We start from the raw sequence: 27,926 nt of genomic DNA on the forward strand, positions 1-27,926 counted from the left end.
TGACCTGTTGTTTTCCATACGATTACATCCCAACAGTGAAATTTGACCTGATAGAAAACCAGAGAGAAAAGTGGTGCGTTGCAGTCACAGACGTAGGCTTATACTACCATCCAGTGGCCAAAGTACCAACGTGTACCTTAGGAACCCTAGCAGCAAAAATAATGTTAATGTGTGGCATTTTTGTAGTTATACAATCACAACTTGTGTTAATCTTTTTTAAAATCCACTGTAATCTTACAGATATGTCCATATAATACCTGAATGTTCCTCTTTGTCCCTTAAAAAACAAGTGTAATAGTCCATATACCTTCTGCACATACTTTGTGGTGTGAAAACACATTTTTTTGCTTTAAAGAATAAGCGACTAAGAAACTAGACTGTTTTTTTTTTAATCTTGGCAGAATTGTTTTGTTTTGCAGTGTTGTACATGTACAAAACCTGTTCAATGTTTTAAAGTGAAGTTAAAGTGAAGTTAAAAAAAAAAAGAGAAGGATTTTTAAGATGTTGTATTGGGCTTTGCGAAAAAAAAAAAAAAAAAAAAAAAACAACAGGTAAATTTTTTCAGATTAATTAAAAAAAACCAACATTGTTTCTGAGTCTAACAGGAAGAATAATCTTGTGAAGCACATTTTTTATTTTATTTTTTTTTTAAATTTAAGCAAATTTCAAGAAGGTTTACATAACTTTGCCCTAATACAATATTCCAGCTAATACTGATTAAGATGTAACCAGTAACAAGTCAAAACCCTTGTTGCTCCAGAGCAGATTTTCATTATTTTAAGAGTGAAACAACTCACTCATTCTCTCAATTTAAGAATATTAAGTGCATCTTACTCTCTTAGTCTAACTAACTCTGCTTGACTTGTCTTATTTTCTAGTTTTGAGGAACCGAGTCCAGAAAAATGTGCAGACTTGTTACTTAATACAAGATAAGTTGGTTATATTTAAGAATATTTGGCTTCTGTTTTTGCATTGTGGAAAAACTTGATAGTGCATTGCATTTTTTTTCTAATACACTACCAGTCAAAAGTTTGGACTCACCTGGTTTTTCTTTATTTTATGACTATTTGCATTGTAGATTCTCACTGAAGGCATCATAACTATGAATGAACACATACGGAATTATGTAATTTAAAAAAAAGTGACATAATTCAAGACATATTTTATATTTTAGATTCTTCAAAATAGCCACATTTTGCTTTTATTACTGCTTTGCACATTCTTGGCATTCTCTCAATGAGCTTCATGAGGTAGTCACCTGAAATGTTTTCCAAAAGTCTTGAAGGAGTTCCCAGTGATGCTGAGCAGTTGTTGGCCATCTGTGGTCCATCTCATGTCATTTAAATGAGAAGGTGAGTCCAAACTTTTGACTGGTAGTGTATTTTAACAAACTAAAATATTCCCCAAGTGTTTATAAAAAAAAGCTTAGATACCCGAGTTGCATCCCCGAGTGACGATATAATACATGAAGAAATGAAGCACTTTGAAAATGATAAAGCAAACACCATTCATTTATTGGTATAATATTTCATAATACTGTATAGGTCTCCTTCTGTTAAATACATATGTACTAAGCCTGTGTATCTATAGGCAGGCATTTCACATTCAAGTCCAGGTTCAGTGCAGCGATGACCAAACATCTTGTCATGACACAGAAGTGATCGTGAAGCAGAGATAAGCTGCTGCTCACTTCATCACTTTTGAAACTTTTCATGTTATTTCTAATAATCTCTCTTTTGTCCGTTCTCTGATGCCCACATCTGAATTAAATTAAGTGATCTCCCTGTTTTGTAGATGATTGCCTTTTTCCCATTATGGTTAAACCTCATTGGAGGAGGGACAGAGCGGTCTCCCTGAGATCCTCCTTCGCGGCGTCAACAAGAACCTTCCAGGAATGCATTGTGGGTCAGCTGTAGAGACAGGCACACGGGTCTGATAGGGTACAATCAGTGATCAGTTTAGGTTCAAATTGAGACAGTATCTTAGATCCTAGGTCATGTTGTGGGTTTGCCTGAAAGGGACAGACAACGTATCTAACAGGATCAGATGTGCTGTTGAGCTTGCAAAGGTTCCAAGGCAATGCAAAATAGGTAATATCATGTATATACTCTATATAGAAAGGACTACCTGAGTCAATTAGTTCTTGAACAGTGCTGGATGCTTTCTTGAATCATACTTTAATGCTCACACTTGGACTGGATCTGTAGTGATTCGACTGTGCCAAGAAAGCTCAAGATACTATTTGACTCATCTGAAAAAAAGAGGATTTATCTGAGGAACTCATCTCAGGTGCTCTGCAGAGTGTGTTTGGAGTCTCGGGGGTGGGACGCATTCATGCTTTTGTCGGTGAAGCAGCAATGGAAAGGATCCTGGTTAATCCCGGTGGACAATCAAACGGTGTGGCTTCATCCCAGTCATGAGGAACACTTGTGTCTCTGCGGTCAGACGTGGTTCAGACGGGAAAAGGCATCGAAGAGACCCTGTCAGTGTGGCGGCGTACGTCTGTGCATGATGTGAGCACGGGCATGTGTGCGTGAACGTCTGTGCATAATATTTGTGTCTAAGTGCACCTGAGTGAGTGTTTGAGCATGTGTGTGTGTGTGTGTGTGTGCGTAAAGTTGTTTTTCTTCAAGAGTTCAGGTTTAATAGCAGCTGATGTGTCTTTGGACAGACACAAATACATACAACCGGTCCAATTTGTTTTCCACTTTAAGTATGCGCAATGACATCAGACCAGGATCTGTAGGGGTTCATTTACACCAGTTTCATTGTAGTCTGGAGTCGACAGATGTTTATCCGAAAAAAAAAAAAAAAAAAGTGTCCAATCAGTCCTGTCCATGTGCAGGTCAGGGGGGTTTCAGAGGAAAGGGTTGTGGCTGTGTGTCTGTGCCTGTGTGTGGGTACGGGATGCCTGACGAGGGGATAGGGGCAGCAGGGGCTGTGGGAGGTTGGAGGGGAGGTCCAGGATTCCAGCAGGAGGTTGTGTGAAAGACGAGGGGAGGACGGGCAGCTGGTGGGCCAGAGGGAGGGGTAGTGAAGGGCTGTAGGAGAGCATGTGGGGGGGCAGTGGTGAGGTGGACGATGGCCGCATCTGGTTGAGGGTAAGGCGAGGCTGATCACAGTGGAATGGGTTGGTGGGAGACGGAGCGCTCAGACCTGAAAAAACAGAATTTGTGATTGGACAGTATCTCAGTAAGTAATATTTGTGCAGATGATTCGGTGCAAACTGCTGCCCAACAACCGAAAAGAATATTAAAGTAGAAAGGAGCACCATCCATCAGTTCACTGGATTGTATGAAGGGAACATCATTTATGCCCGTCCACCCAAGATTTTATTTTGCAATGTGGAAGACAATGATCCAAAGATACCACAACTAAAATTGGGAAGAAACCTTCGCACAACATCTTAATAATAATAATAATAATAATAATAATAATAATAATAATAATGATAATAATAATAATAATAATAATGATAAGAAGAAGAAGAAGAAGAAGAAGAAGAAGAAGAAGAGGGAGAAGAAGCCAGTTAGAACAGAGGAATTTTGAGACAAAATTTGAAAATGGTAGGCTAGTCTAAACTGCCTTGACCTTTGACCTTTAAGGGTCAAAACAAAATAAAATGTCAGATAGCAGTAAGTTACAAAATAAAGTTATTTTTTACAAGGTACTTCCAACTGGGTGGTGAATGTCGCAAACCCTGACCCTCTGAAGTCCTCAAAAATAGTTTAGTGTTGCTTCAGAAAATGTAGTGTTTATGTATGTAAAACTGTTCCCACCTGTTCATTAGCTAAGCTTGTGCTAGTATCTCTAAAATCTTCTTGTCACTACAGAGACATCAGGAATCTACACAGACAGGGATACAAGATTTGGCCATAAAATGAAAAAGTGAATGATTTACTGCCATCATTAACCCAGAAAGACCCAAACAGAAACCACTGACCAAAACCATCCACTGATCTAAAATGTTTAATACCTGATGATCCACTAATACTATCTATACGTGTAAATAATTGGTGTAAAATACAGTTTGTCATCTTTTCATGGTCATCAGATATGACCCATTTGGATGTTCAAAGGCTCCTTAGTGATCATGGAAACACCATCATCTTCTACAGCATGGATTCGCCAGTAAAACCCATGGAGTTGGATCAATGACAATGGATGGAGACACACTTGGTTTATGTTTAGTCAATGATATTTTTGCTGAAAAAGTAACTTTTTCTTGTTTTTTCTGATTTGACATAATAACCTTGAATTTACTCTGAGCTTTTATTAACATCTACATGATCAGTAAATTTAATATAGAAAAAAACACAATTTACACCGAAAAAAACTCAAATATAGAGGATAATATTAAAACAAATAATGATAAATCACTTAAGAAAGGCTAAATATAGAGAAAAATCCATTTGGGAACTGCCACAAAAGTACCACTGGGTCTTTATGGGTTAATATTAAAGTTTACAGTCGTCTTGAACATTATTTTGAGTTTCAGTAGCTAACAGAAGAATTTTAGTAACCATTTAGATGACGATTTGCTCTTAAATCCCTCTAAAATGTGTTTTTTTGGCGATGGTACAGTAGCTTGCATCAGCTGAAGTAAATGGTCCAGGTACAGCATGTGTGTGAGTTATTACCTGAGAGGAAGGGGTTGTTGTGTGTCTTGTTGGGCGGGTTGGGGGGTATCAGGGCGTCCAGGTTGACCAGTGAGGCCCCTGTAGGTCCGAGGAAGGCCTCTGGGGTCCGACACACTCGCGTAGGGGGGGCGCTGAGCGGGGGTGCTAGCCGGGAAAGGCCAAACATTTCTGGGCTGGCGGACTCTCGCCCGTTTAGTTGAGGTTTTACTGGAGGGTCTGATCTGAAGGGGTCAGGCATGGAATCAGTTCCAGCAAAAGGGTCAGAGTCGACCTTTACCCTGAACAGCTCTGCATCTGCACCAAAAAAAAGGAGATGTGAGTAAGGAATTGAAACAAAATTGATGTTTTCATAGACATTTAAAATTTTGGCCATTATATCCTCCTGAGACCCAGCAATGCATTTTTGTCCTCTGTAGTGGACAAGAGTTTCACAGCTTTACTTAAAAAAATAAAAATAAAAAAATGTCCACTGAAAAGAACATTATATTAAAAAGAAGACCCAGCTCTTCCAAGAGCACTTACTGTCCTAGCACTCCCAAACATTCCATTTTAAATATATTAATAAGGTTTTCCCAGGATCATCTCTGGACCTGCTGCGGTGGTCCTGCCTCTCTCCTGCCTTCATCGTCATCACTCACTTATCCTCAACTGCATCCATGTGTCTCCCCCTACTTCCCCAGTCTCCATCTCTATCGCTCTCTCTTTTCTCCTCCTTTACTCTCTCTCTTTAACCCAACTGGTCAAGGCAGACATCCATCCTCCATGAGTCTGGGTCTGCTCCAGGTTTCTCGTGTTAAAGGGAAGTTTTACCTCACCACTGTCACCAGTCACAAGTGTTTGCTCCTGGAGGATTCTGTTGGGTTTCTGTAAATCAGTTTAGAGTCTGGTTTTGACCAACTCTATATGTAAAGTGTCATGAGATAACTTTTGTTATGATTTGGCGATATATAAATACAATTTGACTGATTGATTGATTGATTGATTGATTGATTTGATTGCTTTTCCCCTGTAAGTCGCTTTGAAAAAAAAGCATCTGTTAAATGCATAAATGTAAATGTAAAAAAAAAATTTAAAATGTATCTGAAAAAACTGTTGAATCATGATGTTTCCAATTAAGGCAATTATTTAATGTAAAATGGCGAAAATATTTACTTACTGGGTCTCAGGAGGATAAGTAAATGAGAGAAGATAAAAGATTTTAAAAATTCATAAATGTTGACCTACTTTTCCCAAAATGTAATCAGGTCTATTCTGGGTCACTTGCAATCTATAAACCCAATTTGGTATGAATTCAACCAATAGTTTTGCTGCAAGAGTGTTAACAAAAAAACAAGCAAACCGAACCAAAAACAATACCCCTTGCCTTCCCTTTGGGGGTAGTAATAAGACAAGTGTCCAAAAACACACACTTGTACATGTCAGTTTGATTATCCCAGCTGCTTTAGTGGAGTGAGTGATGTAACAGCAGATTCAGAGAGTGAACTCGTTTTAGTGAAATGATGTAATTAAAACATTTTTCTTCATTAAACATGTTTTCACCAGATTTCATTTCCTGTCATTTCTGTTTTAAGTTACCGTGCCTGCTGCTCTCCAAAATCATAAGCTCACAATGTTCTTTATTTTTAATGTTTTAATAGCTTCTCCATTCAGACATGTGCTCCTGTTGTCTTTACCAAATCTGCATCATGTAAGTTTGGCTTTGAAACATCACATAATCCCCTTGACTCAGTAATGTTGTACTTTACACACAAACCTATGACTCTGATCCGATGATTCATTGTTTTGTTTTTTGTTTTTTTGTTTTTGGGGGGAGCTTGTTCAGCCACCTCATTGCTGTCAAATACACCACAATCTGTCCTCAAATTATTGTTGCATCTCACAAATATAGTTAAAGTGAAATATGATATCATGTGTTTACAGCCCAGATGTTGTTGCACAGCTGTTAAACCATCCGTTACATTTAATCCATTATACATTTAATACAGGCTTAATATATTAAATAAATGACAGCATATGATAGGTGAACAAAGTTATTGTCTATGCTGCTGTCCATGGGCAAACACTGAGAGCTGCACTATTTCAATCAAATTATATCACTTCTATATGCATTTAATTACTTTTTGAGTATTTTGTAGGTTGTGCAGCTTTAACTAACATTACAATTACTTTACCACTAGGACAACGTAGTGAAATTCAATATTTATCAGAGATGTGACTTGTAAAACCAACAGGATTTTTTTATGTGCTAGTGGTCACATGACATGACATACAAATCCTTTAAAGACTAAAGATTAGAATTGCTATTTGTAAGATAGATTTTGCCTGTGTTCTTCTTTCTGTTTTTCACCTGCTCCTGGTTAAATTAATGTTAAATAAAAAAAAGAAGAAAGAATTTTTTAAAAAATAGCCATATTTAAATGAATGATAAAAAAAATGTTTTCTCAATAATAAGTAACATTAAGAACATGGAAGGTTGAAAATGATGCTGGTGAGTATGACACCACTCGATCACATTTTTCTTTTTTTTTTTAGAGATGGGCATTACAGTGAATCAGCTCTAGCATGTCAGACTATTCTACCTGTACTGTTTTCTGACAAAGTCATTAACATTTTATTGAAATTTTCTGTTTAAAATCAATTTTTTAAATTTTAGACATGTATTTTAATTCAGTTTTCTATGAACAAGTTATACATTTTAACAAAATACTTTTTGATGTATATTATTAGATATTTGTGACATATGTCTAAATGCAGCATAAAATGTGCAGTAATGCAGTGACTGTTTCATGTTGTGGGGCACCTGTAGGACTGGCAGGTGGGGGGGAGTTAACTTGAGGAAACTCCTGCTTTGGCTTCTCTTCTTCCTGTGCAGTGAAGGGGTCTGTCCCGTTATCTCCTGTAACAGATGAAAACATCACAGTCATAACCATGCAGACACTGAAAACAGGTCGCAGAAAAAGAAAAAGGTCAGTATTTTGTAAAAGGCACCTCCATCAGTTGGGCTGTCCCACACGTGATTGACAGGACTGGAGGAGGCGGGCGCTGCTTCCCAGGGGTCTGTGCAAGAGTCGGCACACGGAGCCCAAGGGTTGGATGTGTTTGGATGTGAGGAGGGCGGGGCCGTCCAAGGACTACCAACCACTGGAGTGCTAGAGTGAACTGCTGCAAAGACAGACAGGACACGCCTTGTATTCTTTTACATAAATTTAAAGGAGTGATATTTTGCTTTTTAAAATGAAATTATGCATTTTAAAACATTTCCCTGTGGTCTTCATAAACTGTAAATGCTATGCTTGGGTCTGAATTCTTCATTAATTCAACTCCACAGGTCCATCTTAACCCTACTTCTAATGACACCAGAAAGGTCCTTTAGACCGCTGGCCCTTTAAATGCACATGAGCCACTTCATGCCCCACCCCCTCCAGGTTGTTAGTGCTGCTCTGTCCCGTTCAGCCACTTGTGTTTGTTAATAAAACCAACAACTGAACATTTTAGGTAATTGGCTCGAAGTTCGGACATATTTTCAGTTTTTACTACAATCGCTGCTACTGACAAACAATTATGTCGTACTTTGAGAAATGTTCGTCGGAAGTCCAGACCTTAAATATGCAAATGTTGTGACGTAACTAGTTATAAAACATAACAAATTAAGCAGGAATTAAACCAGGTTGTAGAAATCCACTTGATTTTTGCCAGAATTAATATAAAGATAGCTTTGCAGCATCTGGTGGGTTCAAATTCAAACTTTATGAACTATTAGGGTCCAGAAACACACAAATAAATGTACCAAAGACTAATAAAAGTGGGTTTAGCTAAATCAGTACCGTCAGTACCGAATATTGGTATCGGTATTGGTGCATCCCTAATGGTAACCTCTGGTAATTTGTAATAACTGCGGAGGTTGTCAGTGATCTTAATCCTGTGCAAATCAGTCATGCCTGTAATTTCATTTAACCACAAATTACCCAGTCTACTTCAGCAAACATAAGTCCTGGCAAATCAGCATCTCTGTGGTTTGGAGTGATTTACATGTTGCATCACTATACAGTATATGGTCTGTATGATACCACCCCCTCCTCCATATACTACAGACCACAGAATCTTCTACAAAACCGATGGATTGGTCGTGATCAGTAGGTGGCGCTATTCAACTTTTGATTGGCTATAATAAACATAACTTTGGTACAACTGTAGTGCTCATTAATCCAGAAGCAAATTATTGTGCCATATGCTGCCTGAACAGATAATCAACTACAACCTACATAGTAAGGTGAAATAAAATAAAAAATGGTACAAGCTATAAAGAATAGAATCTGACTACTGACCTACAGAGTCCCATGGGTCAGAGTTAATGTCACCAGCCGGTTGAGACGAGTTCCAGGGGTCACTGGGAGGAGGAGGGGCCTCAGATGAGCAGCCAAATATGTCCACCAGGTCCAGCATAGCTGACTACAGACAGAAAAGAACCAAAAGTACTAAATGATGACACATGACAATAATTATTGTTTTAGGCAAGGCAAGGCAGGTTTATTTACATAGCACATTTCATGTACAAGACAACTCAAATTGCTTTACATAAAACATTAAAAGCATTACAGCAGAAGCAATAAAAAGTATAGGCATGAGAAAAACAAACAAACAAACAAAAAAATCTGATAAATAGATAAAACACATAAAACAGACAAGCAGATAAAACAGATAAAAACTTTTAGCTTAAAAGGAACAGTGCAGATCTGAACTGATGAATAAAAACTTTACTCAAATGCAGCTGAGAACAGGTGGGTCTTTAACCTGGATTTAAATAAACTGAGTGTTTCAGCTGATCTGAGGTTTTCTGGAAGTTTATTCTAGACATGTGGAGCATAGAAGCTGAACGCAGCTTCTCCGTGTCTGGTTCTGACTCTGGGAACTGACAACAGACCGGATCCAGATGACCTGAGGGGTCTGGTAGGTTCACACTGGGTCAGGAGGTCACTGATGTATTTTGGTCCTAAACCATTCAGAGCTTTATACGTTTTACTCTACTGAAAACAGCCAGCAGATTTTACAAAGGCCACATGAATGATACAACAGTTCATTGCTGTTTATTATCACAGTGAGCTGTTTGTTAATGTGTCTACACTGGTGCTGAAATTACACTACATAATGCAGTGAATGGTACTTCAGGTCATTTAGAAACAGTGGGTTTGTCAGGCTGCATCTGGACTCCATTGTTTATATCACACTGCATCATTATGTCTCAGATGAGCAAACAGCAGTGCGGTCTATTCAGAAAACTGTTTGCTGCACATAGGGTGTCTTTGTATGGAATCAGTTCGCTGAGATTGTAAAATTATTACTGTGCATTAACATTATTTTTCACCAATCCACCTATTCGGCCTGACAGAAATTCTGAAAGGAGTGAATTTGTGCGGACATGAACATTCTTGACCACTTTTTACATCACTTTATATTATTATCTGGAACAAGTAACCCAGTCATTTTGAAGTGGTACGTATTTGACAGTTCACAACTTCATTTTATACACATACTTGAAAAGGTCACATTTCACATACTTTATAAATGGCATCAGATGAATGTATTTCAGCTGTGGTAACAGGCGACTCCATGACCTAATGTTTATTTCCTCTGATCAGTAAAACACTGTAGTTTAAGAATAAAATGAACAGTCTTTCTTTTTCCTTTTCCTACTTGTTCTAAGTTTTTTTTTTTTTTAATTAACTGAAATGCTAATTTATTTGATGTCCCAAAGAAAATCTCCTGTGACCCTGCAGTGGGTATGGACCCTGTCATGCACTAAAGCATGTGCACATAAAATAAACCATGTGGACAAAACTATGGGGACACATTGAATTCAGGTTTTTCAGTGTTACACTTTTAGAGTTAATTTTGTTATCACTGTTTGCAAAATGCTTCAGTTTGCTTTTGCTTAATTTTACTCAACATTATTTTTTCAACCATTATAATTGTGCTTTAAATGTTCTGCATCTATATTTCTGTAATATTTGTCACGTTCTGAACATAAATAATTATGTTAAACCACAAGGAACCATCTGGTTTCCTCTGTCACTCATTAAGATAAATGTGACATTAGATTTGACATTTACTGTTACTACACCATTGCTCATAAAGTTGGAATGAAATATTTTTACCTCTTCCCATTAAATAATAGAGACAATGTGATTCATTCTTGATAGATAAAGTATAACTGCGACTCAGTATGTAATCATTGCACTGGGTCAAAGGTAATTACTGATGTGTATAAGTAGTAGTAGTAGTAGTAGTTTATTTCGAGCACATAGAATCATCAGATAACAAAGAATCGTACAACATGGTCAAAAAAAATAAATAAATACAATTTTTCTGCGCTTGAAAAGGAGTGGGAAGAAGTACAACTTATTGACTCCCACCCCCTTTTCACAAACTAATAATCAAATTGGTCTGCTTCCTTTGCTTTGTTAACACACATTTTCCTCTGTATATTTTTTTTACAATAACACAAAAACACATACAAAAACACATACAAAACATTCACATACACTTTTTTATTCACCTCACACACAATCAGATTTGCATAATCAACCGTTTTTAATATAAACTATATTTATATGCACTTTAAATATTTACTCCAAATACAATGATCAATAAATATGATAGTATCTTCTTATCATGATAACCAATTGACTACAATAATATCTTATTTATGCATACTTCAATAATGTTCCATATTTTGTTATTATAGTGGATTTATACATCCTTTTAAATGCACAAATTGAAGAAGACGTATTTAAGTTTGCTCCAGATTATTCCACAGATGTACCCCTCTGACAAAGATACACTGGCTTTTTATGTTTGTTCTACACTTAATTTTTTTGTAGATTTCAGTTCCCCTTAAATTTGAATTACTTTGTCTGGGCTCAGACATCTCCTGTAGACTGTGGGGTAGCATATGGTCAGGGGCTTTATACATTATGATAAGAGTATGAAGGTCGATAAGATCATGTAGTTTTAGAGCATTTAATTTGATAAACAGGAATAAAAAGAGGAATATTTATGGAAAGAAAAATGATTCCAACTTTATGAACTGACAAATATTTTTATCATGATAATATTGCAAATAGAATGGGAAGTCCTACAAGCTGTCGGTGTGATGTGTTGTAATATTTTCCTGAAGCATTAGTTTAAATGTGGTAATGTCACTTTAAAGGCATAGAATAACGCATTTATTATGAGGAGAGAGATTATTTGATTCCTTTTAATAGTCAGTTTATTTAACCCTTTCATGCATTAATTATGAGAACCTTAGTTACGATTTTTTTCTTGAGTGTTTTTATTCCTCCATAGGCATGAAAAAAACAGTGTGATCAAGTTTGTTTGTTTGTTTGTTTTTTTCATAGAGTTACAAAAATGTCCATGCATTTAACTTTTGAAATAAAGACACATGTTTAAAACCCAACATCAGAAAGTGATATGAAAACAATGAAATAAAATAAAATCTGATGTTTTCTCACATTTTAACATTCTAATGCTAGTTATTACTATTTTCATGGAGATCATATCAAAAAAAAAAAAAAAATCTAACAAATAACAATTGATTAACCCTGAAACATGTTAGTGCAGATCAGGTTTATCCAGAACAGCAAAGTTTCAGTAATGGTCTGAATGTCAGTGTATGGGATGATGCATTAGCGTCCACTGTGTTGGCTGATATGGAACTAAAACAACAAAACCCATGAATATACAAGAGAACAGCTGGAGAAGAACTGTCCACTGGAGTGACCACTATGCATGAAAGGGTTAAAATAATATAACTAAGCATTGGAAAGCTTACTAAAACATGTAAATGTGTGATAATTGACATGACCTGTATCTGACCTATGAAAACATCAGGCTCACTATGTCAGGTTTTTTCCTGCTGAGCTTTTTTTGTCGTTAGCTGAAATTACCTGTACTTCTATGACAAGTGACATGATACGACCAATTACAAGCCAACCCCAACCTTTACATAAGACATCTGGTGCCTCTGATTGGCTTATTCAAGGGCCAATGAGTAGGGGGGCTGCTGTGCAATGGGATAAGGAGTGTATTTTCAGGGAAATGTCATGCTGAGCTCAAGGTTAGATCCAAAAGAGTCATTATCATTCAGTAGGCATCTCTTTCTACTCTGTCAGCTCTCTGCACTTTCTCTTATTAAGCTGATCCATGTCTTTTTTGTCTCTTTTCCATCCTTATCCCACGGTCCGAGCTGTAAACTCCACTTCATTCTCTAAATGCCTGCCAGCAGCCACCTACAAACCCAAATGCAACCGCCCACCTCCCCATGCTAATACATAGTGCACTCATAGAGCATGCACCCACACACACACACAAAGTACAAAACAACCCAACACAACACACACACACACAAATATATTTATTCTCACCTCCTGTGTCCCTGACTGGCTCTCTCTCCTGCTCTCATCCAGGGCTTTTTGTAACAGAGACTCGTCTCCTTGGCGACAACGCTGCTCCTGCAGGGGCGGCATCATGACATCATCAACATTATCACGGGCACGCAGACACACACAAACACACACAAACACACACAAACACTCCGGCATTAGTGAAGCAGTCTACAGCTCAGCTCTGCAAATTGAAAGCAGCACTAGTGGCTTTTTGGTGCTGTTGAAATATTTAGTTTGACAAAGAGCAGAGCTAGTTAAGATCAAAGCAGGGAGAGGATGCACAGAAAATACAGAATCCTGCAGAAGTTCACACATGACTTAGAAGAAAATAGAGATATAAAAATTTAAGTAGGGCTTAAAGGAGGAAAGAAGAAAGAAGAGGAGGAAATTGTCTGAGTACTTTAAGATCCAGTAATAGTCCTGGAGAGAAGACGTGAAGGAGGACAAGTTAAGAGAGTTAATTTCCCATGAGTTAGTAAGTTCAGCTCTGAAAAATGAAGAGACCACGACAAATTTCCAAACTTTAACCCAATTGAAAAGCTGCACAATGTGGTCAAGATGAAGATGAATGATCGAACACCACTAAATAAAGCCAAACAGCCTGTATTTTTGCAGTTGTTGAACCAAGATACAATAGCAATGTGACTGCTATCAGGGTGATTCCACCAAATGTTGACCACTGAACTCTCACTGAGTTAAAATGTTAGTATGGTTTTGTTTAAAAAGAAATATGAACTTGATTCTTTAGCAAATTTGATATTGATGAAGACACTGATTTTTTTTTTTTTTTGTCATTTTCTGCAAATAAATGCTTGAAAAGACACAAGTTGGATGTTGGAGAAATGCAGTCTGTTCTTTCAAGACGGAACCAAAAATACTATTTACCAATACATAGTAAAACCAGTAGTCTTTTAATTTTCCCCAGAGCTGTATATTAGTTTAGAAACATAAAATAGCTGACATCATCAAGGGTTAATAACTTGTGATATAGAACAGAATCCTAAGGGGCGAGGTGTGTGTACCTGTTCATGCTCCTTTTGGCTAAGGCTGAAAGCAATCTGTAGTTGTGTGTCTTCATCCATCTCTATGGTAACAGGGAAAGGAAGGGCTAGCTAGATGGAGGGTGAATGCTCAGAATGTTTGCAACAAAATTTTCATAATTGGAATCAGCACAAAGAAACTGAGACTAAGGAAGAGTTTCTGTGTTTCTACTGTGTGTGTGTGTGTGTGTGTGTGTGTGTACTGTCACCCTGCAGAAAAGTACCTCAAGGGCACTGCACATTATCATAATGTGTTGTATGTGAGTTTTACCTTTTGACTCTCTTCCCTGCTCATGGCTAAGGCCAGCTGGAGCTGCAGCTCTTCCTCCCCACTGGTCTGAGGTCGAGCCTGCTCCAAGTCTGAGGCAGCACGAGGAGACGACGACGAGGCTACATGGACACAGAGGGACATTACATAGGGACTGTCATATACACATGCAGCACTACAGTGGACAGGGACAAACAAAAGCCAATAAATAAACGATAAATGAACTGAAAAACAACTTGTGGGGGTGGCATAGAGAAGGACCAACTGAGCCGAGGGATGAAGACACAAAGTGCAGGAAGTGAAGGACTGATTAGAATATTTTCAGGCCTACGCTGCAGTATTGATAATCCATCTGCTGGATTGAGCTAGATTGTGCCAGAGCACTAGACTTCAGCAGAAAATGCATTTCACTAGGGACCGGCCTGCATTAAATGTGCATTTTTAACAAATACTCATTTATACACATATTCCTGAGACATAAAATGACTTGTTCATTTCATGGCATAAGTTCACACTTGATGCTCACAGTTAAAGGAGGATGGGGAGCCTCTAGAGCGGCTGAACTCCTCCCCGTACAGCACGGCCATGCTGGGCTGGCTGGTTCGCCTTCCTGGGTGGTAAGATGGGGGAATGCCTCCGTACACACCCCCACCTCCTCCGCTGCCTCCCCCTGCCATTCGCTCCTTCGTCTTTAGGGCTTGGCTCCTCTCCTGACGGAGGCGCTCCTCATCTCGGAGGAGACACACCAGTTGTCGTGCCTTTTCTCTCACATTGGCCCCCTGGTCCCTGCCATCGCGGTCCACATACTGGAAGTCACGAAGGGTCTAAACCAGACAGAGACACAAGACAATGCATTGCATCACTGTTACGTATGGTCCTTAAAACTGTAATGGACGAATATTATTCTTGAGAATAAACAATACTGTGCAAAAGTCTCAGGCCAACATTAGATTTGTTGGTTTAGTACAGTCATAATAACCACACATATGCATTTCTCAGTCTCTGTATTACGATACAATCTGGATATGTGGGAATTATGTACAGCAGTAAAGACAAAAGCTTCAGGGAAAAAACACTTCAAGAAACCAAAGAGGTAGTATTTACTGTGACCTCCCTTTGTGCTTGAAGCTGCGGGAGACTTTCGTCACCAATTTTTTTATCAAATCTGTAAAATGTGAGTCATAGCCCAAGTATCACGAATCTGTAAGTCTTTCTGTGATTACGCATTTGAATCTCTTCCCTCCTGGTGAAAAATTTCGAAGTGTACTCCACCATAAACAGTCCATTGGTTTACAAACAGAGCCGGTAGGTCACTCGGCCATTTTCAGAAATTTGTCACAACGTGCGTTGTGGCAAGCAGAGCTCCATGCAGCTGCAGTGGAGAAAATAAAGCCTTTTCTGTGCTTGTTGCCGCTGCGGTCATAATGCCGCTGCGTGGAGCTGTGCTTCCCACAATGCACGTTGCAAGAAATTTCCAAAAATGCCCGAGTGACCTACCGGCCTTGTTTGTGAACAGATGGATTGTTTATGGTGGAGTACACTTCGAAATTGCTCACTGGGAGGGAAGAGATTCAGGTGAGTAACCATGAAAAGACTCACAGATTTGTGATACTTATGCTATGACTCGGGTTTTACAGATTTAATGAAAAATTGGTGACAAACATCATACGCAGCTTTAATGTCTAAACATTTTGTTCAAACAATATGAGATTTATCGCTTTAGTTTTCTGAGCATTTATACCAGGTTTCATTCAACTCATGTCAGATTCTTCTTAACCATTTGGGCTTCTTCATGGGGTCAGGGGTCACACTAAATAGTCATTTTAACATTGGAACCCAGTTTTTTGTATGTCTTTTAAGGTTGTGCATATATTTCCTGTATTTTCTTGTTGTGTTTGAAGAAAAGATAACGAGAAATAAACATGCATGGTCATTTCAACCATAGAAAAACAACACAGCCAAAGACACATTTCTTTTATGACAGGGCCCAGGTTGCTAAGTTTCAGTCTAGTACCTGAATGGTGAATGCATTCTCACGGCACTGTTGTGCCACTCTTTCAGATCCTGTCTTCAGCAGGTAATCCAGCAGAGTTAGAGCCTGCAGTCAAAGAATAATTGTAAAATACACTTTTCAAATAGGGGTGTGTATTGGCAAGAATGTGGCGATACGATACAAATCACAATACTAGACTCATAATAGGATACTGCATATCATGATATATCATGATACTAATAAGGCAATATATTTTTTTGTTTGTTTTGTTTCTTTTTTAAAAAAGATTGGAAAACATCTGCCTCTCTCAGACAGAAAAAAGTGCTTTTAGGCTGCTTGAAATAACCATTATTTAAAAAACTACATGTATGACCTGCAATATCAAAATACTACATTATTAGGATACAAAAAACAGAATGCGAATATATAAATAAAAGAGCTTGCAGGATTCCCAAAGAACATAAACAAAAAAGACAAAGATAAATAAAAATAAGCCTCTGCAATGTCTACCTTTGAATTAATACCTAAAAATATCGATACAGTACATTTTTAATATTGATACAGTATCATGAAATGAAATATCATGATACATTGCAGAACCAATATTTTCTTACACCCCTATTTTCAAATAATACTAAAATAATGAAACAGAAGTAGAGATATGCCATGAGACTGAGAGGAAGAAGTCACTGTCCAAAACTTCCATCAGTAGGAAACCATCATGTTTTGTGGGCTCACCTTGTACACGTGTCTCCAGTTTTTGCCGCTGTCATTGAGGCGTTTCCACACCATGCCCATGACCTCAGCAAATGCTACAACATTAAAGGTCAAGTCAGCAATTTCTGACATGAGAGACGAGGAAGGGCCCCATGGGTCGTTTGACGTGGCCTCGCGAACCTACACAAACACCAGAAGAGCAACTGTGACATACCGTTGTCACACTATGCAGCAGCATCACAAACATTTCTTTGATTAAAAAAAGATGACTGTCAAAGTAACAAGCTTCCCACGGATTCTGTGATACATACGACAGAAAAGTCAAAAGACTCAATAAAGAAGTAGTGTTGGTCTCATATGACTCAGCCTCCGTTTCATTACAAAGAGGTTTACTCTTCTACGAAGTCTAACAACACACAAGCCTTGACAGCTATTGTGCACAGATGACACTTGAAGACGATTCAATGTGGTGATAATACCTTGATCTCTGCTTCTGAATAATTGTGGACAATATTCTTCACTTGCCGGCGCAAAGCTGAGGTTGTCATGGTGACAGGTGATGAAGACGGTGGAGGGACAAAACACAACAACAAATACTCAGTAGGTGAAGAGAGGACGTCAAAGGAGGAGCGAGGAAGTTACGGCAATGCAGGCTCCTCTTCTCTGTCGGGTGTTATCAGACGCCCCTGTGACAAAGAAAACACATGAGAATAGAATCTGTGAATACAGGACATGTGTGTCTTAGTCTGTTAAGATTCATTTGACTGGCCAAAAACTCCTGCTGATAGATTATATGAACCCAAAAGGTGTTCTTGTTTTTCTTTCTTTTTTTTCAGTCTGGGTCATATTTAGGCACTAGCATCTGGTTTGAATTTATTACCAGTTCATCTTAATGTAGTAGTTCCCAACCTTTTTATGTTCGTGACCCCATTTTAACATCACATATTTCTGGTGACCCCAGACATTCAAAATGGAGCCTTTTTTTTTTTTGCTAAAATGAATTTGTTTCTGATCATGTAAGAGTTTGCTACACTATGTTGCAAATAAACGTTAATTTTAGACGACATTTAGTCTATATAATGTCTATTATTATGGACAGAGGTAGAAAAGCCAGATGTAGATTACTGCACAAAGTGAGAATTTGATTTTCCTTGGTCAGGATATGTACAGTCAGTCCAGCTTGGATTTACAAGGCTGACAATGAATACTGAACAAACAATAACTCAAACTATGAATTATGAAAGAGCTGCAGCATCTGAAACTGACCACAACGAACATTTGAAAGATAAACAGAACCACAGTGCTTCAGTTTCAGCTTCACAGTTTGTCTTTTATGTATTGGGATTGTCTCTCTCAACTCACCATATAATTTTTATTAGTAAGTTGGGGTTTTTTTTTGTTTGTTTGTTTTTTTTTTAAACTACTAGAAATTTCAGGTGACCCTATTTGAATTCCAGGCGACCCCACGTGGGGTCTCGACCCCAAGGTTGAAAAACACTGCCTTAATGTTTGTCAAATGTAGATGTGTCAAATTAGGGTTAGGGAGAAGGGAAGGGTCCATTCAATTACTTTCTGATCTATTTACATCAATGATCATTCACTGATCGATATCAAAAGTGACTGATGATAACTGGCACCCCATCTCAAGTAGGTCATACAGAAGCTCTGGCCCTCAGGTATCTGATGAGGCTTATTTTATTCAGGCCAACACACTCTCAGGCAGCCACAAGCGTGCACACATACACACACAACCCATTTTCTCTCCCAAATTCATATTTCAGAGAGGGCACACAAGGGAACCGATCATTAAGAGCTCCTGCAATACTCGCCGCTCTCCCTGCTAAGCCTTCACACACGGCAGAGCATCATTACCCCACTAAACCAAAACTGAACTAGAGCAACCACACAAAACTAAACATTTTTCTCACTAATCACTGACCTATTAAACTATGATATTGCCAGGTTGATGAAGTTCATAAGGTTTTACACTGACTGATCCTCTCAGTCTGAATAGGTGAATAGGAAAGGTTGATTGGTTGTTGAGTTGTCAAGATAAAATAAAGCTTATAAATACGAAAAGATTTGATTTTATTAAGCCAACCATGGGGAAGTGTTTACAGCAGCAAAATACAGAAAACAAAGTACAAATGACTGCTCTGTACATAAATACATATTATTTACATATTTCTAAAATAGTTGCACAAGATGTTGGTATAGATATAATATGGGGGAAATTACTGTGAACTGTTGGATATTCTGATGACTGTGGGATGGACTGACTTGTGGTATTGTTCCTTATTGCAATGGGGAATGTAAGAGTGTTGAGTGAACTTTAACTACCCCGGCCCCTGAAAGGGAGGTAAGGGATATTGTTTTTGTTTCGGTTTGTATGTTTGTTTTTTGTTTGTTTGTTTGTTTGTTAACACTCTAGCAGCTAAACTATTGCTTGAATTCATACCAGATTGGGTTTATAGATTACCAATGACCCAGAACAGAGAAGTTTCATGTGACGTATGCATACATTAAGTCTTGCTGCGTGCGCATCTTAGAGGCAGAAGTCATGCCGTTCCATTGGTGGCAGCGGTGGTTCTGTTCTGCCGACCGCTGTTTATAGTTATTACCGTGGTTAGCATAGCTTCTCAGTATAGTTATCCTGCGTGCCTGTGGCGCTTAGCGGTGTGAAAAAAAAAAGAATTGTTATCATGTGGTACGGTGATGAAGACCCCTTTAAACCTACCAGGAGGGCTTCCCCTGGCCTATCACCCTATAGAGAGAGAGAGTGATTGTGGATCTATGTGCTCCCTTTGCCGGCGATGGCAGCCAGAGTTTCCTCAGCTGGAAGTGGCAGTCGGAGCTATGGCAGGCGACACCAGTGAGTTCAGCTGGAGCTGGTGACAATACTCCCCACCCGTCTGTGACAGTCTGCTTTTCTACTATGGGACAGCCTTCCCCATGCGGTCAAGTCAAATTATGTGGCCGTGAAAGAGAAGATGGGATCGGCTTTTGGACAGAGACAGTTAATGGACCGTTTTAGAGCTAACATATCGGCTCGTTCATGAGCTCCGGGGGAGACTCTGGGGGTGTACGCAGCTGATGTGAGCCAGCTGGAGCTGGTACTCCTGTTTTTACCTCCAAGTTGTGCGCACATCTTAATGACATCACTGTTGTTAGTAAACATTGAAACTCATCTATAGATGTGGTTATATTTTGGGAAAAGTAGATAGTAGTGAGTTTAAATTTTTAATGAATTTTTTAAAAATATCTTTTCTTCTCCCATCTGTATTATAAAAGCCAAGTGACCTCTGTGTGTGTGTGTGTGTGTGTGTGTGTGTGCATGCGTGCATGTATGTGTGCACAAAATCACGCAAAATCCATACAGAGCTGACTACTGCAGTTTGGCATACTTATGTATTTTTGGTCAAGGAACAGACTAGCGAAAATAGCAAGTTGATTGGGCTAATATTTTGGGAGATATTAGCAATTCTGGAATACAATAGCCTTACAATTAGGGATGTAACAATATGAAACTTTCATATCACAGTTACTGTGACCAAAATTATCACAGTTATCAGTATTGTTGAAATTCTGCTCAAAATGTTCAAAAAGTACTTACACACACACAGAAATAATTTAACCAAGTTGTATTTTGAAAAATAAATAAATAAATATTAATAGGCACAATGTACTTTCTGTCAGCAGAAACATTCAAATATTCAGCCAATGAGAGCGCAGCGTCACAAAACATCAGCCAATGAGAGTGCAGTGTCACAGAACACCAGCCAATGAGAGCACAGTGTCACAAAACGTAAGCCAATGAGAGCGCAGCGTCACAGAATGTCAGCCATTGAGAGCGTAGCGTCACAGAACGTCAGCCAATGACGGTGCAGTGTCACAAAATGTCAGCCAATGAGAGCACAGCTTCACAGAATGTTGGCCAATGAGTGCGCAGCGTCACAGAACGTCGGCCAATGAGAGCACAGCGTCACAGAACGCCAGCCAATAAGAGCTCAACGTCACAGAATGCCAGCCAATGGAAGCACAGCGTCAAAGAACGTCAGCCAATGGGAGCGCAGCGTCACAGAATGTCAGCCAATGAGAGCGCAGCGTCACAGAACGTCAGCCAATGAGAAGGCAGAGTCACAGAACGCCAGCCAATGGGAGCACAGTGTCACAAAACGTCAGCCAATAAGAACGCAGCATCACAGAATGTCAGCCAATGAGAGCGCAGCGTCACAGAACGTCAGCCAATGAGAGCGCAGCGTCACAGAACGTCAGCCAATGAGAGTGCAGCTTCACAGAACGCCAGCCAATGAGAGCGCAGCATCACAGAACACCAGCCAATGGGAGCGCAGCGTCACAGAACGCCAGCCAATGAAAGCGCAGCTTCACAGAACGCCAACCAATGAGAGCGCAGCGTTACAGAACGCCAACCAATGAAAGCGTAGCATCACAGAACGTCGGCCAATGAGAGTGCAGCTTCACAGAACGTAAGCCAACGAGAGCACAGTGTCACAGAACGCCGGCGAGTGACAGCTCAGCACCACAGAGGACCAGCCAGTGACACCTCAGCATCAGAGAATGTTAGCCAATGAGAACGAAGCCTCACAGAATGTCAGCCAATGAGAACACAGCGTCACAGAACGCCAGCCAATGAGAGCGCAGTGTCACAAAACGTCAGCCAATAAGAAAGCAGCGTCACAGAATGTCAGCCAATGAGAACGCAGTGTCACAAAACGTCAGCCAATGAGAACGCAGTGTCACAAAATGTCAGCCAATGAGAACGCAGCGTCATAAAACGTCAGCCAATGAGAGCGCAGTGTCACAAAACGTCAGCCAATGAGAACGCAGTGTCACAAAATGTCAGCCAATGAGAACGCAGCGTCACAAAACGTCAGCCAATGAGAGCGCAGTGTCACAGAATGTCATGTTTTCAGAGGCCAAACATTGCATGCGCACCAGGAATGCTGCTGCCTCTCCAGGAAATGAGCAGTACTGTGAGTTTTCAAAGTGCAGTAATCAAACAGGTTATTATGATAATTAGAATTTAAACAGTAATTCAAACCGTTGGGAATTTTACCACGGTTTATCGTTATACCGGTAATCGTTACATCCCTACTTACAATCACGTTGCTGTACTCACAACGCTTTGGCGGTGACTGCTGGACAAATGCGGTACAGCATGCATGAATACACAACAGCATAAAAACGACCTCATCTACAGCCCTTGGATCCCCATGAGTCAAAGCACTCGTTTACTTATAATGGCCAAAATTTCTAATGTCTATAAAAACATCAGTTTTGTTTTTTGATTTACTTCAAACTTGGCGAATATATAGAAGCAATTGATATGCTGACATCAGCAAATGCACAGACATGATGACATCAGCTGGATCGATGCCAAAAAAAGCTACAATATGTGCGAGGGGCGGGGCTTGTGGTGCCTGGAACCACTTGCTAGTTATTTTTTCACTTTATTCCAGAACTTTTACATTTCAAAATGCAAAGACAATGCTCCTGTTTTAAGTTGTCTGTATTTCTTTGCAACTGTTTGGTGCCTTAAAGCAGTGGTTCTCAAATGGGGGTACGTGTACCCCTGGGGGTACGTGAGGGCACTCCAGGGGGTATGTGAGATTTTAAAATATATTTAAAAAGTAGCATCCATGCAAAAATCCTTTAAAAATAATTATTAAATTAATTAAATATTTCAGGAAAATATATAAGTTCATAAAATTAATTTTATATTCAGTAGGCTATTCAATTTCATCATCCTTATAACCCAGTGTCTCCCCCATACCAGAATGGTTCGACCCAACCTGTCATATGCCACCTAGCATCACCTGTCAATCACTTGAAAACTCAAACAATGGAGTTGTGGTTGAAGCGTAATTCTTTTGAAAGCATGGAGGGACAAGTGGCAAAGAAGGCCAAACTAGAGCCAGCAAAATTCCAGCTGTATCTTGAAGATTATGTTTTATTTGGATTTACGTCCACAAGTTACAACCCACCCAAGGCACTGTGTTTTTTTTGTGGGGAGAAACGAGCTAACAGTAGCATGAAGCCGGCACATCTGCAGTGTCATCTGAAGACAAAACATGGATGTCACGTTGGTAAGCCACCTGACTTTTTTAAGAGGAAACTGTCTGAATTCAGATCATCTCAACTCATGTAGACAAATCTTTATTTATAATTAAGTTAATTATTTCTTTTTGAGAACAGATCTTTTACTATGATCCTAAAGGAGGACACTTTATGTTGATAAATATTTTTATGTGCACAAATCTTTATTTATAATTAATTAAGTTAATTCTTTCTTTCTTTTTTTAGTTATATTTTTTTTTATTTCCAAATAGTTCAAGAGAGACCACTACAAATGGAGTTCCAAAGTTTAATAAATCAGACACTGATGGCACAGCACTCTGTTTTAAGTCATTTTTTTCAACTAAAACTGCTTTGCGCTGGTTAGGGGGTACTTGGCTGAAAAAATATTTCACAGGGGGTACATCACTGAAAAAGGTTGAGAACCGCTGCATTAAAGGGTCAGTGTTCAATAGTTAGTGACATTTAGTGGTGAAATTGCAGAACTGAATGCCCCCAGATCTCACCCACGATGGGGCAAAAAAAGTCCCTCATAGAGCCTGTGTTTGTTTTGTCCATTCTGGGCTTTTTAGTTCAGGGGACAGTAACCCCAGATTTCCACCGGAACTGGCTGTGTCATGTTACAGCAGCATCACGGCCATTCTACACAGTGCTCATGTTTCCACCAGGAGCAATGTGGTGTGTGTTAGAAGCATCTCCACATCATCTCGATAATTTGCTAAAAATATATACCAAGTCAGGGGAGGAGAGATGGGCAGGAGGTCAGATGTATGGCAGGAACAGAGGATCTAGTGCAGATACAAAACAGCTATGATAGCTATTATTTATCAATACATTTTTAACAACCTAAATACAACCACAAATATTTGATCCATGTCATTCAGAACGCTGCTTCAGTGAGTCAACTTTCTAAGTTACAGCTAATACAAATAGAACCGAAACAATTAGAAACCATGTGGACCATTTTATACGTGGTTAAAACTTCAAGATTAAGTAGAAATGTCCAAATGAGATCAGACAGATGTGACACTTCAGGAACCCTCCTTTGGGTTGGAGCCCGGTAGACACAGAACTAAACCATGTCGGAACCGTAACGCTGCGCAGCTTTTCTAGTGGAAAACAGAGGTAATACACTCTACACTAGACATCGTCAACTGTAAAATGGAAAGACAGAATTGGTCTGTTCTAAGCTACTGCATATACAAAACAACACAAGACAAATGGCAGATTCTCAACAGTCACCCACTGGGTCTCAATCAGAGATCATGAAAACACCACAATTTTAATTTAAATGGGTCATATTTTGCTAAACCCACTTTTATTAGTCTTTGGTTCATTTATTTGTGTATTTGGACCCTAATAGTTCAAAAAGTTTGAATTTGAACCCTCCAGGTGCTGCAAAGCTACCTTTATATTCATTTTGGCAAAAATCAATTGGATTTCTACAACCACTTTTAATTCCTGCTTAATTTGTTACGTCTATAACTAGTTACGCCATGGCATTTACACATATAAGGTCAAGACTTCTGAAGAACATTTCTCCCAATACACCATAATTGTTTGTCAGCAGCAGCGGTTGTAGTCCATACTGAAAATATGTCCAACCTTGGAGCCAATTACCTAAAATGTTCAGTTGTTGGTTGTACTAAAGTGGCTGAACAGGACAGAGAAGCATGGTCAACAACCTGGAGGGGATGGGGTGGGAAGTAGGGATGTAAACAATTAATCAACAATCAATTAATTGTCAATAAGAATTTGCTCAATTAAATTACAATTGTCGGTTAATTGACAGTATCTCCCCGCTCCTTGAGATCCGTTCCCCCACGTGAACCTCCTTCGTACTGAAATCTCGCTCCATCATGTCACGTAGTGATGCAAAGTCAGAAATGCCCATTTTTTTCTAAAATGCCCGTGTTCAGATCCATTTACTTTATTTAATTTCTCTGCAGAATTTATTCTGTTATACTACATAAATGTCATTGCCTGTACTGTATCCTTAAAGGTACAATAAATCAGTCATTAAGGAATATGACATGCTTTTTTCATGAAGTATATAAACAGTATTTAGCTTTTATTCTTACAGACCCTATTGAAAGAGAACTTCAGGTTCACAGGAAAATCACCGCTTATCAATTAATCATTAATCAATCGTCAACATCAACCAACTAATGATTAATGCATTAATCAATAATTTGCATCCCTAGTGTGAAGTGGCTTATTTGTATTTAAAGGGCCAGCGCTCAAAATGACCTTTCTGATGTCATTACTCAGAAATAGGGTTGAAGATGGACCTGTGGAGTTGAATTAATGAAGAATTCAGACCCAAGCATAGCATTTACAGTTTATGTAGACCACAGGGAAATGTTTTAAAATGCATAACTCCATTTAAAAAAGCAAAATATCACTCCTTTAATACTACTAATACTAATGAAATGACTATGAAATTATGTTCCATTTCTGCAATTAAATCCTTAAAAATCCCCCTAAACCTAACACACTGGACCTTTAAAAAACACTATTACCTTTTTAAATGTCACATTACAATTCTGTGGTATAGTTTATTTCATCTAATGGCACATTCAGCCATGGTCAAATTATTTATGAGACATGGGGACAATGGACCCTGGGCATTGACATGTAAATGCCCACCATTTCTCTGGAGCCTTTTCAGTGACATTTTGCAAGTTAAGCATAATTTGTACGTAGAGCTTCACTGGTATATAATAGAACAGACAGATGAAGAGAAGTCAGACACTGTTTGAGAGTGTAAGTACACATATAGGAGAATGAGATTAGGAATCGGTCAAAGGACGCTTCCAAAAAGATACAGATCCCTTTGACCTTACAGTAAGTATCCAATAACATTACTAACGGTGTCCATCATTGCATTCTGGATATAAGAACATTATTAACAATGTTTTACTAATGAGCACTGACAAGAACAGTTAACACCTTTCCTTTTTAATGTCACTGCTGCTCTGTAACAGTTCACAAAGGCCACGACACTGGAGCAAGTCATAGGACGCCTCAGCCATGGGAAGAGCAAACATCAGCAGACACACACAGAGGAGGTGAGATGCACCCAGCAGGGACACCGACAGAGAAGTGGCAGAGCAGGGTGAGTCTCGGAGAGTTAGCTCGTGTGTACGAGACAAAGAGACAGAGGGGAAAAAATGAAGGGCAAACAGAAGAAAGTGAAGCTCAGCAACTACAGCCTGTATCAACTTTCTGCAAAATCATCTTATGCTCTGTGTTTGGACACAGGCACAGCACATGCATACACACAAACACACACACACAGCATTAAAGGCTAGTGCTGTATACGGGTTTATATGTGTGAGCATATTTCTCTCTCTTTAAATGACACTACAGCCAAAGCAGATATCTGTGTCTGTGTGGATGAGAAGTCTCAAACAGTTGACACAAAGGATAGGAATCTCAGGACACAGCCTTAGCCAGAGAGAAATTTAAATAGTTAATTTATTATTATTATTATTATTATTATTATTATTATTATTATTATTATAACACATTGAACCTCTGGTGGAAAAGTTGTCTCTAAACTGCGTGGAAAAGAGCTGAGGTCCACACATGACTTCTCAGTTCACTAACAGGACTTGTATGGAGGATGGAAATATAATACATTCACAAATTATTTTAATTTATTTGAAAATTAATGGAATATATTCAGACCTTGTTTATGCACTTGTATCATTTGCTTTGGGTATTTTCAATGTATTTATTTGACTTCACTAATACTTGAAGTATCTGAGGGTGGTTTTATGTTTACAGATCCCATACACACACATGGATTTTCAGTCTCTTCAATAAGATCATATTGATAATATTCTATATCCTTAACAGACAACTCCAAATACTCCAGTCGAGTTGAGATGTTCTGACTTTTCCCAAGCACCCCTTTCAGTTTTTAACATGTTTGACTTCTGCCAGTGTTTCACTGGTATGTTTAGAAGATAGCTGACATCTGGCGCTGTCCGCTCTGATGCGTCAAATTAATCAAACCCGGTTTGCGTCATCCCGTCGTCCACGTTTATAGAGGCGCATGCGCTGTGTAAACGCAGGTGTTCTGTATCTTCAGGTGGCGTTGGAGGGCGCCAAGAGGATGGGTCTGCATAAGGCAATACCCAGCCCCCCCCACTCCCACATATTCTCTCCCCCTCTCTCTCTTCCATACACACGCCCCCTCTTGCGGCGGCTTCCCTTTGCAGGGTGCCATGTGTGGCACATTCCAATGCAAGGCCAACTAGTTCTGGAGTTGGATCTCCTGTATGTAGGTCGATAATAGCGCTGTCTCCAATATGGAGCTGGGGTGGACCCATCTGTGAGGCCAAGTCTTCCAGAAAACACCGAACCACGCTCACCGCTTACCTTTCCCATCGCTCATCTCTCGCTTCGTCCACTGAGCATCCTCTGCCTCTGTCCTCACCGTCGATAATAGCCCCCTCCTCTGGGATCGGCTAAGCAGGGCAACCACGATTATCCCACCGCAACTACACAGCGAGGATGGAGACGAGGTGCGCCTGTTCTTTCAGGAGTCCTTGAGTGGGAATGACACAGATGAGATCCTGGCCTATCCTGGATGACGCGCGCCACTCGGGCAGGCAGTCAGCGGTGATATCCGCATAGGACAAGGATAAGCCAGAGCAGTGAGAGCAGCACACCAGCTCACTCGCTCTCCCTCTCTCACTCAGGCACCCCCATAACACG

The 27,926-nt window shown here is 39.3% G+C and overlaps 1 protein-coding gene across 4 annotated transcripts; it reads right to left on the reverse strand.

Moving 5' to 3' along the window:
* Window positions 1-1,490: 1,490 nt before the first annotated feature.
* On the reverse strand, window positions 1,491-27,925 carry epn3b (epsin 3b). 4 transcript variants are annotated; one of them, XM_030146599.1, is made up of 12 exons: window positions 27,588-27,925; window positions 17,582-17,637; window positions 17,124-17,282; window positions 16,407-16,490; window positions 14,919-15,216; window positions 14,396-14,514; window positions 13,064-13,150; window positions 8,966-9,089; window positions 7,629-7,802; window positions 7,441-7,533; window positions 4,641-4,934; window positions 1,491-3,156 (listed from the first exon to the last, which is right to left on the reverse strand). In XM_030146599.1, exons 1-12 carry the CDS (start codon window positions 27,601-27,603, stop codon window positions 2,858-2,860), a joined length of 1,803 nt encoding a protein of 600 aa, XP_030002459.1. In that variant the 5' UTR covers window positions 27,604-27,925; the 3' UTR covers window positions 1,491-2,857. The 4 variants fall into 4 exon arrangements, with proteins under 4 accessions (XP_030002459.1, XP_030002441.1, XP_030002464.1 ...); XM_030146581.1 differs by having other exon boundaries at window positions 7,441-7,536; XM_030146604.1 differs by having other exon boundaries at window positions 17,582-17,788.
* Between the last annotated feature and the right edge of the window lies 1 nt (window position 27,926).

The sequence above is a fragment of the Sphaeramia orbicularis genome, chromosome 1 (genome assembly GCF_902148855.1).
Source record: "Sphaeramia orbicularis chromosome 1, fSphaOr1.1, whole genome shotgun sequence".
In the NCBI taxonomy this organism is placed as follows: Eukaryota; Metazoa; Chordata; class Actinopteri; order Kurtiformes; family Apogonidae; genus Sphaeramia; species Sphaeramia orbicularis.